This window comes from Schistocerca americana, chromosome X, assembly GCF_021461395.2.
Source record: "Schistocerca americana isolate TAMUIC-IGC-003095 chromosome X, iqSchAmer2.1, whole genome shotgun sequence".
Lineage (NCBI taxonomy): Eukaryota > Metazoa > Arthropoda > Insecta > Orthoptera > Acrididae > Schistocerca > Schistocerca americana.
This window is the reverse complement of record NC_060130.1, coordinates 638,791,119-638,809,059: the sequence shown is the minus strand read 5'-3', so window position 1 is coordinate 638,809,059 and position 17,941 is coordinate 638,791,119. Positions and strand designations below refer to the sequence as shown.

General features: G+C 42.5%; 1 protein-coding gene across 1 annotated transcript in view; it reads left to right on the top strand.

Moving 5' to 3' along the window:
* Positions 1-17,941, top strand: part of LOC124556222 (atherin-like) — a 70,128-nt gene that overhangs the window by 46,811 nt on the left and 5,376 nt on the right. The window contains exon 3 of the mRNA XM_047130213.1: positions 13,455-13,598. Within this exon, the coding sequence (XP_046986169.1) occupies positions 13,455-13,598 (144 nt within the window). The remainder of the gene's footprint in view (positions 1-13,454; positions 13,599-17,941) is intronic.

Below are 17,941 nucleotides of genomic sequence, written 5' to 3'. Positions count from 1 at the left end.
CGAGATTGCTGCTAACGTAGAACCTTTTCTCCTCGTGGATCACACTCGCGCAGTGATACATGAACGCGCGAGGTATTATAATGAGTGTAAAGACCTCCGATTAGTTGGTCTGCATTTGTGTGCAACAGTCTGTAAGATTTCTACATTTGTCTGTACCAGTCTATAGTCAAGTTTCAGTCTGCGCCTAATAAGATTACCATATTCCTGTACATAGCCATCAAGATAAACGTATAGACACTTTTGGCAAGTATCGGAGATATATGTGAGATAAGATTAACGTACCAATACCAAAGGAACTTCAGATTGTCAATTGTAAATAGCATCCAGAACCAAGTTAAGTAATTTTTATGCTTGTTATTATTTTAATAAATGTGTGTGAAAATTAATCAAGTTCTGTTTAAAGTTGGTTACCGTCAATCTGCTACTCTAAGCGTGCAAGTGGCATTTCTATCGTCTGGCCTAACGGCAGAAGGTAAACACGCCACGATAAGACCACGAGACATATTGCTGACACTCGCCTACTTCGTTAGAGTGACAAGTCAAATAATCTGATGGTATGTGTACTGAAGGTCTTACAGTACGCACACCACATTTTGGAAGGTGACTAGCTGCTCAGACAATTTAAATTACGTATTACGTTCATTGGCCGGTTAAAATATGGTACACCAAAGATGAGACGTTTTTAACTAATATTTTCACATGAACCGATTCGTTATTCCTCCATTTGTCAGTATCCTAAAAATTTGGATATTAATGTTATGCCTTTGTAAAGTGAGAAATGCAGTTATAATCTTTCGTATTCATGTTAGACACGAAGTACTACAAAAGCTCAGTTTGGTATAACAAAAGAACTCCAAGTTAGGTTCACTTTACTAGTCGAGATCGCATGTTTTATCCAGTTGTGACCTAAATCTCTACATTTATCGTTTGTCATCTATGCCACTCAGTCCAGGTTGCCAAAATGCGGTCATCATGGTAGAGTCCGTAAGACAGGATGAAGAGGAACTATTGCGAATATACTACACTTTTACCAATCAGGTATCCAGGGATGGCGTTCACGTCCCCAGTAGAAATCAGACACTTTGACTGCGACTAGAAAAGGGAAGTCGACGCGGTGGACTCCGGGCCGCCAGCTAAGGTCACAGCAGACAACGAAATGCCGACGCTGCCACACGCACAACTCTGGCAGTACCCTCGTGTTTGGCCAACGTTGTTGGCTTAGGTTTTCATGCGAACAGAATGGTCGTCATGTGCTTTGATCACATTGAGTGGTCCAAGCCGAGCGAGATGACGCAGCCGTTAGCACACTGGACTCGCATTTGGGAGGACGGCGGTTCAACTCCCCGTCCGGCCATCCAGATTTAGGTTTTCCATGATTTCCACAAATCACTCCAAGGAAATACCAGGATGGTTTCTTTAAAATGGCACGGTCAGTTTCCTTCCCCATCCTTTCGGAATCCGAGCTTTTGCTCCGTCTCTAATCACCTAACTGCCTACGGGACGTTAAACTCTAATGCTCCACTCTTTATTTCGTGGTCCAGTACTCGACCGTTCCTTCGTATGGTGCATATCTACTCACATAAATATAATTGTCATAGTACCACTATCTGTAAGTAAGGCTTTCGATTGTGATAACCAAGATTTGCTCACGCAAAAGCTAAAATACTACGGAACAAACAATATAGAAGGTTCGTGGTTTTTATCTTACTGTATGACAGGAGGGAGAAAGTGCCGATTCCATGTCGAGCATATACCAATAGCTACAGCAGTGTTTTAAGCTAGCAGGTGTGGTGTGGCGTAGAGTTTTATTTCGGGTCGTCTGTTTTTTTTCTGAGATACGTAAATGATCTTTCATTTGCATTATCAGAAGATCCTAATTCGGTCATTTCCGCAAATGATAAAAGTCTATTAATAAAACTAGTGTTAGCTAACTTTCTGAAATGGTAGATAATGAAATATTTAAAAATATCAACACATTTTCGAAGGAAAACGTATTGTTACGAAACTTTTACAATGCTCAATACGTAGAAATCGGTACTTCTCACAGAACTCCACAAGCTATAATAATAGGCTTCTCAAACAATAAAATATAAAAAGTAGACAGTGCTAAGTTTTTGTGAGTACAGATAAAGTATAATCTTAAATAAAAAACACACCTCTTAGAATTAATGAAGCACCTTGGTTCAGCAGCATTTTCAGTACGCATAGTACTGTTGTAAAATATTTTAACTTGAAGAAACAAATTTATTATGTGCATCTCCATTCAATAATAAGTTATGGAACTTCTTCGGGGATCTCAAATTACAGGCATATGAGTTCCATAAAAAAGAAGCGTGTTTTAATAATTTCGTTCTAGAACATCCCGCAGAAAATTATTCAAGAAGCTTGCTATTTTGACAAGCACCTTGTCATCAATATTTTTATTTTCTCAAAAAAAGTAGTGAAAGCATGGATATACCTCTAGAACCAAAAACAGTCTGTACAAACTCTTAAAGGAGTCATATATATAAGGGTATACATGTATTCTCCAGTCTGCCGGAGCACATTAAATTTCTTGTATGCGCTGGAATTTAAGATTAAATCAAACAACTTTTTCTTGGGTAAATCCTACTGTATTGAAGAGTATTCAATACTTCACAACAATTTTTTGATGATTAATGTGAAGAGTTTTTCTTAAGATAATATTTATCCCTATTTTTAAAAGTCAGTCTTCGAAAGAAAGAAATATGTACATAAATGACCTAATAGATAACGTAGGAAATACTACGAGGCTTTTCGAAGATGATGTTGTTGTATTCAGAGAAGTTGTATTAATAAAAATTGTAGCGAAATGGTGGAAGACCTGCAGAGGATCGAAGCTTGGTGCAGGTAGTGCAATTGGCTCTCAACGTAAACAAATGTAACGCGCTACGAATACATAGACAGAAAGACCCAATAAAAGTGAGGCAGATTCCAGAATTAGAATCATTGGAAGTATACTCAGGAAATGCAGCCCATCAACCAATACTTGAATGTTGCTCGTCAGCCTTGGATCCACAGCAGACGGGTTTGATAGAGGAAACGGAGAAAATCCGAACAACAGCGGAGCGCTCCGTGACAGGTTCATTTAGAAAGCTCGAAAACGTCACGCATATGCTCAGCGAAGTTCTGCTACAGGCACTGCAAGAGAGGTGTTCTGCATCAAGGGAAGCTTTACTGTTAATGTTCTGCGAGCGTACGTTCCTAGAAGTCAACTAATATATTGCATCTTCTTTCATATATTTCGTGAAACGACCATGAATGCAGATTCAAGGTCGCAAGGTGGCTGGCTAACAATCATTCTCTCTGAGCACAATTTCTCTTACAAAAACGTAAGTTTAATGGAACTGACGGATTTAGAGACATAGATAGAACTGATTTCCAAAACGTTGTCCTGCATAATTCAAACAACGGTGGAAGGAACTTTTAATGACTGCGGAGAAACAGTCAAAGGACTCCCAAAGGCCTAAATTTTCGGTCAAATCCTATTCGTTATATTTGTGACTGAACTTCCACTCAATATTCATCAAGCAGAATTGTTCTTTTGTAGATGATACTAGTGTTACTAAAATCCTATTAGAAAAGAAGCGATAGAAGAAATTGTTAATGATATTTTTCAAAGAATTATTAAGTGATTATTAAGTGATTCTGCGAAAGTGGTCTCTCACTAAATTTTGAAAAAAAGAGAATACTCTTTTCAGCTCTGTAAAACATATAAAGTTACACGAACAATTGATGTAGCACATGAACAGGAGTCAATAAAAAGGCTAGAATGTTCCAATTTTTTTTGGTTGTTCATACTCATGAAAACTTGAACTGGAAGAAGCATATTACTGACCTACTCAAATAATTACATTCAGCTACTTCTGCTCTTCATATAATTTCTGGCTTTGGGAACAAGTGAATCAACTGCCTAACATATTTTGTATTTTTCATTCAATAATGTCTTGTGGAATAATTTTCTGAGGTAATTTATCAGTTACAAAGGACGTATTGATTACACAGAAGCGACCACTAAGTATAATATACAGTGTTTACCCGCAGTCATCTTGTAGGCACATGGAAAACATGCTACTAAAGCACACACGGGCTGAGCAGTGAACCAGGCTAATAGTCGCTCATCGGACATTAATCTGCCTCATCTCTCATCCTCGTAAGATAGCGCGCTGAGCATTAAACTGCACGAGCAGGCCGGCTACCTCTGGAGATCATGTCTGGCTAACTAGACTAGGGAACGAAACACATAACCGCACCAATGTGATTTGAACCCCAATATTATAATTTTGGAAGTAAGATTAATAAAAATGAAAAAATGTTGAAAAATATTTCTTAGTTGTTGTTATTGAAGGAAGGAAGATTGTGTTTGTGAGCTTCTGTAGAGAGACTGGGTTGATGCAGCTCTTCATGCCAGTCTGTCCTGTGCAGGCCTCATTATCTCCGAATAACTACTGCGACCTATAACTTTCTGAAACTGCTTACTGTATTCATCTCATGGTCTCCTCCTACAATTTTCACCACCACGCTTCCCTTCAATTTTGAACTGATGATTAATTGATGTCTCACACTGCACAACTAATTTATTTTCTCCTCAGTTCTATTCATTACCTCTTCATTAGGTACACGGTCTACCCATCCAGTCCTCAGCATTATTCCGTAGCACCATATTTAAAACGTTTCTACCTCTTCCCGTCCGAACTGAGTATCGTCCACATTTCACTTCCGTGGAAGTAAGATTAATAAAAACCACACAAATACGTTAAAAAAAATTCCTGACACTTAAATTTATATTAGATGCTAAAAATTTCCCATCTTCTTGAGAAATTTTTTGCTTGCCATTGTCAGTCTGCATTTTATATCTTGTCTACTTCGGTCATCATCAGTTGTTTGTTTACCTTCCCAAAAAGAAAAATCAATTACCACTTTTAGTGTCTCATTTCCTAATCTAATTGTCTCATCATCGCCTGATTTAATTCAACTACAGACCATTACCCTTATTTTGCTTTTGTCAGTGTTCGTCTTGTATCCTCCTTTCAAGACACTGTTCATTCCGTTCAATTGCTCCTCGAAGTTTTTTACTGTTTCTGGCAGAATTACAATGTCTTTGGCAAATATCAAAATTTTTTATTATTCTTCCTGATCATTAATACCTTTTCCAATTTTTTCTTTGGTTTACTTTATTACGTGCTCATAGTCCTCGTTAAATAACATCGGGTATAGGCTACAACGTCGTCTCATTCCCTTCTTAACTATTGCTTTCCTTTTATGCCCTTCCATTTTTGTATATACGGTCTGGTTTCTGTACAAGTTGTGCGAGGGGCATTCAATACCTAATGCAACACATTTTTTTCTCTAAGCTGGTTGGTTTTATTCAGTATTCCAGTACACCATATTATTACTTACTGTTTTGGTACAAAATCCTATTTTTCAAAATAATATCCGTTCAGTGTGACGGCCTTACACCATCTCACTGGGAGGGCCTGTATGTCCGCATGGTGCAGCTCTACTGGTCGACGTCGAAGACAACTTGTGGCTGCATCACCCCTAACCTCCCCGTCATCCACGTACTGCTTCCCTCGGAGTGCGTCCTTCTTTGGGCCAGAGAGACGTACTGCTTCCCTCGGAGTACATCCTTCTTTGGGCCAGAGAGACGGAAGTCCGAAGGCGAGAAATCCGGGCAGTAGGGTGGTTGAGGAAGAACAGTCAAATGAAGTTATGTGAGTTATGGAAAAGGAGAAGTTCATTTACATTTTAGTGACGACGAACACCCTGAAGACGTTCCTTCAGTTTCCTGAAGGTAGCATAATACACTTTAGAGTTGATCGTTGCATTATGAGGGAGGACATCAAACTGACCACCCTTTCAGAATCGCAGAAGACCGTCTCCATGACTTTGCTGGCTCAGAGTGTGGCTTTCAACTTCTTCCTCGTAGAAGAGGTGGTGTGTCGCCACTCCATGGATTGTCATTTTGTTTCCGGTTCGAAGTGATGAACCCATGTTTCATCGCCTGTGATGAGGTTCGACAAAAAGCTGTCACGATCAGCCTCGTAGCGCGCAAGCAATTCCGGACAGATGATCCTTCGTTGCTCTGTATGGCCTACTGTTAGGTGGGGAGGAACCCAGCGGCCACCCCAACTGATGGATGAGTGTGTCAGCACTACTAACAGGGAGGTCCACTTGTGTAGCGAGGTGTTTGATTGTGATCCGTCGATCAGCTCGAATGAGAGTGTCCGGATGTTCCAACATTGCAGGAGTCTGTGTGCGGCCGGCCGGCACGCGAGAGATCGTAGAGATTTGCGCGACTTTGTTGCGATGATGACAGACGCCTTGCCCAACGACTTGCCGTGCTTTTGTTCACTGCCAGGTCTCCGTAATGATTCTGCAAGGTCCTGTGAATATCTGCGATGCTATGGTTTTCCGCCAAAAGAAATTCAATGACAACGCTCCTCTTGGAACGGACTTTCATTACAGACGCCATTTTGAATGTTACGTATAGCGTCGCCACCTGTCCAAACTTCATGAAACAATAGGGACTGAAGTGTGGATATTCTACGAAGTCCCACAACAACTTCCGCATTTTTTCGTCTGAAATTGGCCGAGAAAAAATGTGTTACATTACTTATTGAACACACGTCGTAAGTAACCTTTCTTTCCCTGCCATCTAACCCCTGCTACCTTACGAATTTCGAACGCATTGATCGTGCCACTGATGTAGCGTTCAGCAGCTGCATTGTATTTAATCGACAAAGTAGCAGAATTTGGCACTGTGCTTTCACACATATTCGACATTTCGTAGTTTTTTTACCATCTTTGACTTGCTGAAACTGCGTTCACAAGAGCCGGACGCGGTGGCCGTGCGGTTCTAGGCACTTCAGTCCGGAACCGCATGACTGCTACGGTCGCAGGTTCGAATCCTGCCTAGGGCGCGGATATGTGTGATGTCCTTAGGTTAGTTAGGTTTAAGTAGTTCTTAGTTCTAGGGGACTGATGACCTCAGATGTTGAGTCCCATAGTGCTCAGAGCCATTTGAACCATTTTTGCATTCACAAGATGCTTTAGTCACTGACTGTCCTCAGAACTATTTTAATGTTCGGACAAGCATCTCTTAACCCATTCTTTCAAAAACCTTCAGAATGTCTAAATGGAAATCCGCTTTCACCTGGAACTTGAAAGCAACTATATCATTAAGTAGTTATGCTGTATGAATATCTCTGCTATATTTCACACCAAAATCAGCTAAACACTTTTCACGATAAGATACACATCTTTCAATCTATAACTTTCCTGTCAGGAACTTAAATTCAGGTGAAATAATGTGATATCTGTTTTCAATTTCACTAATTATTCTTTGTTCTGTACTCGAGCACTCTTGCTGAAACAGTTCACTGTGACTGCTGTGTGCATATACAGAGCGAAAGCCTTCTTCTCCTAGGAAGTTGACAGAAACACAAGGACTAGAACAACTCATATATCTATTCGGGTCAATTCTTAAACCATCTTTCTTTTTCTTTTTTATTCTTTGTCAGTTTTTGCGTCCCATCTGTGCGTGCGCCCTTGGTGGGGGACTGTCGCACACCCACTCGGTACAGCATTGAGTGTACAACACTTTTGGGAACACCATACACAAAGCTTAGGCCGATCTTTGTCATGTTACTTCTTTCAGAGTAGATCCCCGTACCGTTGTTAGGAAATGTATCGCGTTAAAATTGTGTAGTAATCATGGCCTTTACGTTTTGTGCATTAAAATAAACTTCCGAGGAATTCAATCAGAGATACCTACCTAGCTCCGAGAGGCTGTTCGCAGATGATGCTGTTGTGTATAAGGAGATTACAACGTCAGAAAAATGGCAAAATAAAGAAAGATCTGTGGAGGATCGATAACTGGTGTGGGGAGATGCTGTTAACGGCCAACGCAAATAAATGTAACGTATTGGACATGAGTAAGCGGAAGGCACCTATTACTGTTTGATTACACAATTGGCGAAAAATCACTGGAAACAGCAACGAACGTAAAATACCTAGGAGTTACCAGCTGGAGCGACCTAGAGTGGAATAGCCACATACAGCTAGTAGTGGGGAAAGAAGTGGTTGGTAAAACATTTTTTCCACAGAGTCTTGTGTATTGCTCATCAGTTTTGAATCCTTACCAGCTAGGATTAATAGAAGAGGTAGAGGATGTCCAAATAAGAGAAGCGTGTTTCGTTATGGGTTCGGTTAGAGAGCACGACAGTCATGCAGAAATGGTCATCAAACTCCTTTTACTGTTGCAGTTCAAAGAACGTGCATCCTAAGAAATGTCAAGCAATTTCAGCTCTCACAAAGGCATACACACAGTTTTTTCCTTCTTAATCTGTGAATGGAACGGAAGGAAAGCTTATATGAGAGTGTTTAAAGGAGCAGATATGTAGAGGGTAGAGGGGGGGGGGATGGATAGGGAGAGGGGGGGCCTGGAGGGGATGGACAGAGAGAGGAGGATATGGACAGAAAGGGAGGGGAGAAGACATGTTGTGCGAGTAGTATTGGCCTGTCTTGCAGGGGCTAAATTTCCTGATGGGCCCATCTGAGAAGAGGGGTGAGGGGATGGATGGTGAGGAAGAGGGGAGCACGAGAAGGACAGAGGAAAGTGAGGAGGAGATGGACAGATAGAGAGGAGGTGGGGAGTCAGATGGGAAACGAAGATGACAAAGAGAGATGGGAGAAGGTAATGGAGAGACAGAGAGTTGGAAGAAGGAGATGAACAGACAGACGTGGAAGGATGAGGTGGACAGAGAGAAGGGATATGAAGGGATGGACACACAGGGGGGGGGGGGGGGGGAGGAGGAAACGAGTGCGATATATGTGTTCAAATGGCTCTGAGCACTATGCGACTTAACTTCTGAGGTCATCAGTCGCCTAGAACTTAGAACTAATTAAACCTACCTAACCTAAGGACATCACACACATCCATGCCCGAGGCAGGATTCGAACCTGCGATCGTAGCGGTCGCCCGGTTCCAGACTGTAGCGCCTAGAACCGCACGGCCACTCCGGCCAGCGATATATGTGTCAAACGAGTACATGAGCGAAGTCGCAGAGAAAAGGGTAGTGCCCAGTATACATAGGGTAGTCAAAAACGGTCTGAAAAGCTTGTAAGAGTGCAGCAGGATAGAATGTGCTGATAGAAAGAGAAGGGTATGGACAGAGAGATGGGAGGAAGGAAGGGACGGTCAGAGAGAGAGAGAGAGAGGGATAACGAGATGGGCAGAGGGGAGAGGAGGAGATGGACCAAAAGAGATAGGAGGCGGAGATACGTGCACAGGTGAAAAGCCGCGGGCAAAAGGCAAGGTATACAATAGAAAAGTACTCTCAATTCAGCATTTCACAGTGATTCGCCAAGTATAGATGTAGGTAATGGATACAAGGTAGCAGTTGCAGTGATGCGTGGATATTTCAGAACAACCCAGCAACTAAAGTTGGCCAGAATACATATAATCTGAACAATAACAATGGTTTCTGGAATAATAAGCGAAATTTGATGTAAATTTACATCGCAAATTTCATACCCAAAAGGCACAGCGACACAAATCCAAGTAATTATACTGGTCAACGAACTGAAATTTTGCTTCTGCATCTGGTTTCTAACTATCGTATTTAAGTAATTTTGGGACGAGGATTTCAGAAGAGCAGACAAATTTTTCCATCACGCTACATTGCTGAAACACAATATAACAATAAAAATTGTATCGCTTTCATATCAGACACGACATGAACATAAGTAAAACCAAATTATGATGTATAAACGCGATGAACATCAATAAAACAAAAGTATGACGTATATGACTCGAAATTTGTCCAAACATTTACATAAAACACCAAAACAATTGTCATATTATAAGATAAATCACATTACGATCAAAACAGTAATCATAACTGGAAATATTGGATGATGATGCTTCTATTTTGTAAGATTTCTCATCAGTTTCCGTAAACAACGTATAATCGTTCATCATTGAGGGTTCCAGCTTCCATGGTAAAAGTATATTGGTGGAGACGTTCACTCATATCGGTAACCGCCACCATGTTTCACAGGAAAAAATTAAACTACGAATAAAAAAGCGTATTGTTGTGACAGTTTACAACACTTTTTTGTGTTTGTGCAACAGTACAATTGCTATGGAAACATAATTCCCTTCTCTTTTGTTGCACAATAATTCATGAAAAATTGCTTTGAAAGAAGTTGCAACATGCAAATTGTGATTCGCAAGTTTTGCATCGACAGTCTCATCGATGACATATTTTCTGTTTGTGGCCGCATAAAAACATCTTCTTCCAAGTAGGCTTCGCTACCCTAGGAAAAACTCCTTTCACATGATTTATCAAAGTTTTTTGTTAAGAATTCTTCATCTGGCCTAATCTAATGTGAAGCGGAGGCTGTATAACTTTAATGGAAAAAAGTAATTGTTCTTAAAAGTAATGGTGTGTTCCTAACGTTTCATTTCCCGTAACATGGGTATGTCTCCTAAGCCATTTCTGGACATTCTGATTTTAGAGGTGTCAGGTGTCCGAAAAAAAAAACATCTTTTTGTGAAACTGGTCTGTAAAACTGTTCAAAGTGGTTCAAATTGCTCTGAGCACTATGGGACTTAACTTCTGAGGTCATCAGTCCCCTAGAACTCAGAACGACTTAAACCTAACCAACCTAAGAACATCACACACATCCATGCCCGAGGCAGGATTCGAACCTGCGACCGTAGCGGTCGCGCGGTTCCAGACTGAAGCGCCTAGAACCGCTCGGCCACCACGGCCAGCTGTAAAACTGTAATCAGTGCAGTAACTTTTAAATCGCAGAAAGATCATACACTCACGATCTTTATACTTGATGGCCTTCTTATCCACTAAACGACCGAAAGGTAATGATGGAAGTTTGTTACCATTACACAAAAATGTCGCTTCTAAGATGCTTTTACATGCAGCAGATAAACAGTTGCCAGTGTTGAGCGTTATGCTGAACATCCAGATCTTGGATAAAACCGTTTACATCTGTGCGTACACGCAAACCGGCACCAGGTAACGCAAAAAAGTAACTTAATACTGACACTTTTTACATATCAAATATACAGGGTGGTCCATTGATCATGACCGGGCCAAATATCTCACGAAATAAGCGTCAAAAGGAAAAACTACAAACGAAACTTGTCTAGCTTGAAGGGGGAAACCAGATGGCGCTATGGTTGGCCCGCTAGATGGCGCTGCCATAGGTCAAACGGATATCAACTGCGTTTTTTTAAATAGGAACCCCCATTTTTATTACATATTCGTGTAGTACGTAAAGAAATATGAATGTTTTAGTTGGACCACTTTTTTCGAATGGTTCAAATGGCTCTGAGCACTATGGGACTTAACATCTGAGGGCAACAGTCCCCTAGACTTAGAACTACTTAAACCTAACTAACCTAAGGACATCACACACATCCATGCCCGAGGCAGGATTCGAACCTGCGACCGTAGCAGTCGCGCGGTTCCGGACTGCGCGCCTAGAACCGCTAGACCACCGCGGCCGGCCCACTTTTTTCGCTTTGTGATAGATGGCGCTGTAATAGTCACAAACATATGGCTCACAATTATAGACGAACAGTTGGTAACAGGTAGGTTTTTTAAATTAAAATACAGAACGTAGGTACGTTTGAACATTTTATTTCGGTTGTTCCAATGTGATACATGTACCTTTGTGAACTTATCATTTCTGAGAACGCATCCTGTTACAGCGTGATTACCTGTAAATACCACATTAATGCAATAAATGCTCAAAATGATGTCCGTCAACCTCAATGCATTTGGCAATACGTGTAGCGACATTCCTCTCAACAGCGAGTACTTCGCCTTCCGTAATGTTCGCACATGCGTTGACAATGCGCTGATGCATGTTGTCAGGCGTTGTCGGTTGATCACGATAGCAAATATCCTTCAACTTTCCCCACAGAAAGAAATCCGGGGACGACAGATCCGGTGAACGTGCGGGCCACGGTATGGTGCTTCGACGACCAATCCACCTGTCATGAAATATGCTATTCAATACCGTTTCAACCGCACGCGAGCTATGTGCCGGACATCCATCATGTTGGAAGTACACCGCCATTCTGTCATGCAGTGAAACATCTTGTAGTAACATCGGTAGAACATTTCATAGGAAATCAGCATACACTGCCCTATTTACATCGCCATCGATAGAATGGGGGCCAATTATCCTTCCTCCCATAATACCGCACCATACATTAACCCGCCAAGGTCGCTGATGTTCCACTTGTCGCAGCCATCGTGGATTTTCCGTTGCCAAACAGTGCATATTATGCCGGTTTACTTTACCGCTGTTGGTGAATGACGCTTCGTCGCTAAATAGAACGCGTGCAAAAAATCTGTCATCGACAGTTCTTGTGCCCAGTGGCAGAACTGTACACGACGTTCAAAGTCGTCGCCATGCAATTTCTGGTGCATAGAAATATGGTACGGGTGCAATCGATGTTGATGAAGCATTCTCAACTCCGACGTTTTAGAGATTCCCGATTCTCGCGCAATTAGTCTGCTACTGATGTGCGGATTAGCCGCGACAGCAGCTAAAACACCTACTTGGGCATCATCATTTGTTACAGGTCGTGGTTGACGTTTCACATGTGGCTGAACACTTCCTGTTTCCTTAAATAACGTAACTATCCGGCGAACGGTTCGGACACTTGGATGATGTCGTCCAGGATACCGAGCAGCATACATAGCACACGGGCATTTTGATCACAATAGCCATACATCAACACGATATCGACCTTTTCCGCAGTTGGTAAACAGTCCATTTTAACACGGGTAATGAGTCACGAAGCAAATACCGTCCGCACTGGCGGAATGGTACGTGATACCACGTACTTATACGTTTGTGACTATTACAGCGCCATCTACCACAAAGCGAAAAAAGTGGTCCAACTAAAACATTCATATTTCTTTACGTACTACACGAATATGTAATAAAAATGGGGGTTCCTATTTAAAAAAACGCAGTTGATATCCGTTTGACCTGTGACAGCGCCATCTAGCGGGCCAACCATAGCGCCATCTGGTTTCCCCTTCAAGCTAGACAAGTTTCATTCTTTGTAGTTTTTTCGTTTGACGCTTATTTCGTGAGATATTTGGCCCGGTCACTATCAATGGACCACACTGGATAATGAAATGAAATAAAATCGACCGGAAATGAAAAAAACATGATTTTAAATATATCTAGAATCTTACGAGGTACCACAACTTTAACGGTTCGTTTTGATCTTACAACCAAAAATACGTAGGCCTATATCACACAGCATATTCAAAATGATTATTGACAAGAGTTATTGAGTGTGCAGCTTAACACTAGATGGAGGCGAGCACTTCAGGCCTTAAATTTGTAGCTGAGAGGAGGAGCTAAGATAGTGTGTGTTGCAGGTTTTGTTGCTGGGGAGCGTGGTGGCGCTGGCCGCGGCGTCGCTGCGGCCCACCAACCCAGACCAGCTGCACGAGCTGCTGTTGTGGGCGCAGCGGGTCCAGTCCGCCGGGGCGCACTCTGGCGCACGCCTGCACGATAAGCCGGTGAGCAGACTCCTCTCCCATCAACCTGGCCCATCCTGACCTCTTTCCGAGGAACGTGGTTATCCAGACATGCGTAAGCGGACCGGGCAGGCCACTCAAGAATCCGCTCATTCCTCAAAGCATGCCTTGTGAGAACTGCGGTGTGTGACCTTGCATTATCCCATTGGAAAATGGTATAACATTTTTGACACATATTGGAAAGCATTCAGCCTCCATTGTTCATTTACCGTAGCTTTCAATCTCGTATCATAGGGAAACATAACTGTTATGTAATGTAACACCGAAATCGAATGGAAATAAAATACGACCTGTAAATACAGCTGAAGGTATCATCCCTACAACATAAAGTTTACCAGTCCTGTTATCATATCCGATATCTCCCACACCACACCTGCAACTTTTCACCAGATCATCTACGGGCGCGTTGGGGACTATCTGGTGGCTATAAACAGAAGCGACAGTCATTGCTGGACAGCAAAGAATGCTACTCAATGTTACAGTTGACTCTGGCAAGTCTCAGTTATTGATGGTACGGTGTCAAAGGTAAAAGACATAAGGAAACTCTAGCCCTCAACCCATCTTCCGGCAACCTGAACTACATCTACGTCTAAACCAATATTCGCACTCCGAAAGCCATCATATCGAGCATTTGTACTACTACTAATCATTCCCTTTCCTGCTCCGTTCGTCAATGGAGGGAGGGAGAAATGACTATTTATATACTTTCGTACGAGCCCTGATTTCTCTTGTCTTTGTGGTCCTTAGGCGAAATGTATCTAGGCCTTCAGTCTGTTGTAAATGCTGGTTCTCTAAACTTCTTCTAAAGAGATTCGCGAAAAGTAGGTCTTATTCCCGCCAGTGATTCCCATTTGAGTTCGCGTAGTATCCGTAATATCCACATGCTGATCGAAGCTCCCATTAACAATCTAACAACACGCCTCTGGTGGATCGTGGTGACACATTTCCTGTGACCTCTGGTTGGACTTTAGCTTTTGTCATCCGTCTGTTTATCCAGAGTCATTGGGCTATAGCCTGCTGTGTGAGCAATCTGTCGTTATGGTGGTCCCTTGTCCCTCATGGCAGTGACGCGACCTTTCTCAGAGACCGAAAGAAGGAGATATGTCGCACGTGTACGTCCGTTGAGCATGCTGTGTTGCGACCTCCAGCTGAAAAGTTTCGGTACCGTTAGACAAACCAAACAGCCGTCATATAACCATACCATTATTCATCTGTAGGAATGGCTATTTTCTATACTGGAGGGAAGGGACGAAATTTTCTTCAACATACCCCATGGGGATGGAAATACTGTAGTATTACATTTACGAAAAAAAAAATAATTTAAAGATTTTTTAATTCCTAGACCGCAACTGGGGATTTTCCTTAAACGATTAAAGCACGAAAGTTAGTTTCCGTTGCTTCCTACAACCATCAGATCATCCAAACAGTAAAAACCAGTGAATACACAGTAAAACTGTCATCATTAACTGTAATCATGCAGTTGCATGCATTCGTACTGTGGACCAACAAGACTATGACATTATGTAGTTACAAATATCGTGAGCGACCCAGGTTTTAAACCATAATCTCGCAAGAAGGCGGTATTAAGAAAGTCGAATGGCCAGTTGCATTAGTTACGACGTGGAAGATCTGAAGATGGTTCTAGAGAGCAATTGAAACTAGTTATTGTGCTTCAATTTATTGAGGTGAAAAATTACGATCTAAGCATTAAATTTTTTAATTAGTTTTTATTTCATAAATTACATTACGTCTACTCCCTGACAATGTCAGGCTTCACTACTGTAGTATCAGTTTGGTAGCGTTCAGACAAGGTGTCCATGAGGTAATACCTTCAGTTTCCGTCAGTGTTTCTTGTACAGTGAATACTGGCCGCTCAGCTAAGAAAATGTAGCAAATATATGGATTGGACAAAAATATAGAAACACCGCGAGAAATGCATGTTTGGACGTGGATGCAGATGCTAACCAAGCCTGCAGGTGACACTATTGTATTTGAGCACAAATGGTACCTCTGCAGTGCCCTCAATACATCGCAAGAGTCAGTCGTCGCCATAACAGCGTTCTGTGTAGTTGTGAATGCTTACGTTCGCGTTAAGTGAATTCGAACATAGGCAAACTGTTGGTGCTTTTGTGGCGGTTCTTCTGTAACTGAGGGAGCCGAGGTGTTTGGAGTTTCAAGAGGCAACATATCGAGCATTTATATCGCATACAAGGAAAGCGGAAAACCTCATCCGCTAAATCACAAAGTGGACGAAAATGTGTGTTGAGTGATAGTGAGAGACGGTCATTCAAGAGAATTGCAACGAAAAATGAGAGGACGAAAACTTCCAAAGTCACTGCAGAACTGAATGTCGCACTCGGGAACCCTGTCAGCACCAAAACAACACGAACGGAGGCTCCATAAACGGGTAACTGCGAATTGAAGGGTGAGCTGGATTTCCAAAACCATACATCAGTTATGCAAATGCCTCTAACAGTAAAACGTGGTTCTGACACCATAAAACGTGGAGTATGGAACAACGGAAGAAAGTTTTTTGGTCGGGTGAGCCTTGTTTCGCACTATTTCCAACTTCTGGCCAAATTTACGTCTGGCGTACGCCGTCCAGAACTGCCTGTTGCCAACAGTGAAAATGGGGGAGGGGGGGGGAGGGGGGGTTTGGTGACGATTTGGGCAAGCATATCGTGGTATTGCCGCGTGGGAATAGCCGAGCGGTCTTAAGGCGCTGCAGTCATGGACTGTGCGGCTGGTCCCGGCGGAGGTTCGAGTCCTCCTTCGGGCATGGGTGTGTGTGTGTGTTTGTTCTTAGGATAATTTCGGTTAAGTAGTGTGTAAGCTTAGGGACTGATGACCTTAGCAGTTAAGTCCCATAAGATTTCACGCACATTTGAACATTTTCTATCGTGGTATTCCACGGTATCCATGGTTACTCTTCAAGGTCACATTACTGCCAAGGCTTATGTGACCGCTTTGTTCTTAGGATAATTTCGGTTAAGTAGTGTGTAAGCTTAGGGACTGATGACCTTAGCAGTTAAGTCCCATAAGATTTCACGCACATTTGAACATTTTCTATCGTGGTATTCCACGGTATCCATGGTTACTCTTCAAGGTCACATTACTGCCAAGGCTTATGTGACCGCTTTGGCTGTCCATGTCCATGTCACGGTGCAATATTTGTTCGCAAATGGTGGTACTGTGTTCCAAACCGACAGGGTCCTTGTTCACACAAAAAATGGTTCAAATGGCTCTGAGCACTATGGGACTTAACATCTGAGGTCATCAGTCCCCTAGAACTTAGAACTACTTAAACCTAACTAACCTAAGGACATCACACACATCCACGCCCGAGGCAGGATTCGAACCTGCGACCGTAGCAGTCGCGCGATTCCGGACTGCAGCGCCTAGAACCGCGTGCCCACCGCGGTCGGCCCTTGTTCACACAAGTCTCAACGTCAAGGACTGGTTTTGTGAGCACGAGGATGAATTGTCCCACCTCCCCTGGCCATAGCAATCATAGGACATCAATATTACTGATGCTATGTGGTCTACTATGGAAAGGAGGGCACGTAACCGCTACCCACCTCCATCATCGTCACCTGAACTTACCAGTATTCTAAAGTATGAATGGTATAATTTTCCACTGAAAACCATACAGGGCCTGTATTTATCCATTCCAAGACGACCGGGAGCTGTTTTAAATGCCAATGGTTTTTCTAAATTATATTGGGCAGGATAATGGGTTGTGTTTTCGGTGTTTCCATATTTTTGTCCACCTCCACCTTTAGTTGCAAATGTCGCTGGGCCGTGGAAATCGTGGGCTTCTGTAAGTTAGGCGGATTTTGTTGGCGTTGGTCATCCTTCACAGTACAAGCTCCTTAATTACCTTAGCACTTGCATTTAACTTCCATATTGTTTCCTAGCTTTTTTATAAGGAGTGATCAAACAGTTTCCGTCCGAAGGCCGTACAGTTCAGATTCGGTATGCCAATCAGGCAAAATCGGCATGAGCACTGAGGCAAACATCCTACTGACGCACCAGACTGGAGATATCCGTTTCGTAAAACACTGTGTCGTGTTACATGATGAAATTCGTAGTTGCCTGCTGCACTTCCTTGTTCGACAGGAAAAGGCAACCCTTCGAGGCCTTTTTTACGGGACCGAAGGCGTAATAATCGCATGGGGAGAGATCAGGAATTTAGGACGGGTGCTCGAGTGTCTCCCACTTGAGTCAGCGTAACTTGTGCGTTACATTTGTGATATGGGAACGTGCGTCATCATGAAGCAGCAGCACACCCTGTCGCAGTTTTCGACAGACACGCTGCCAATACT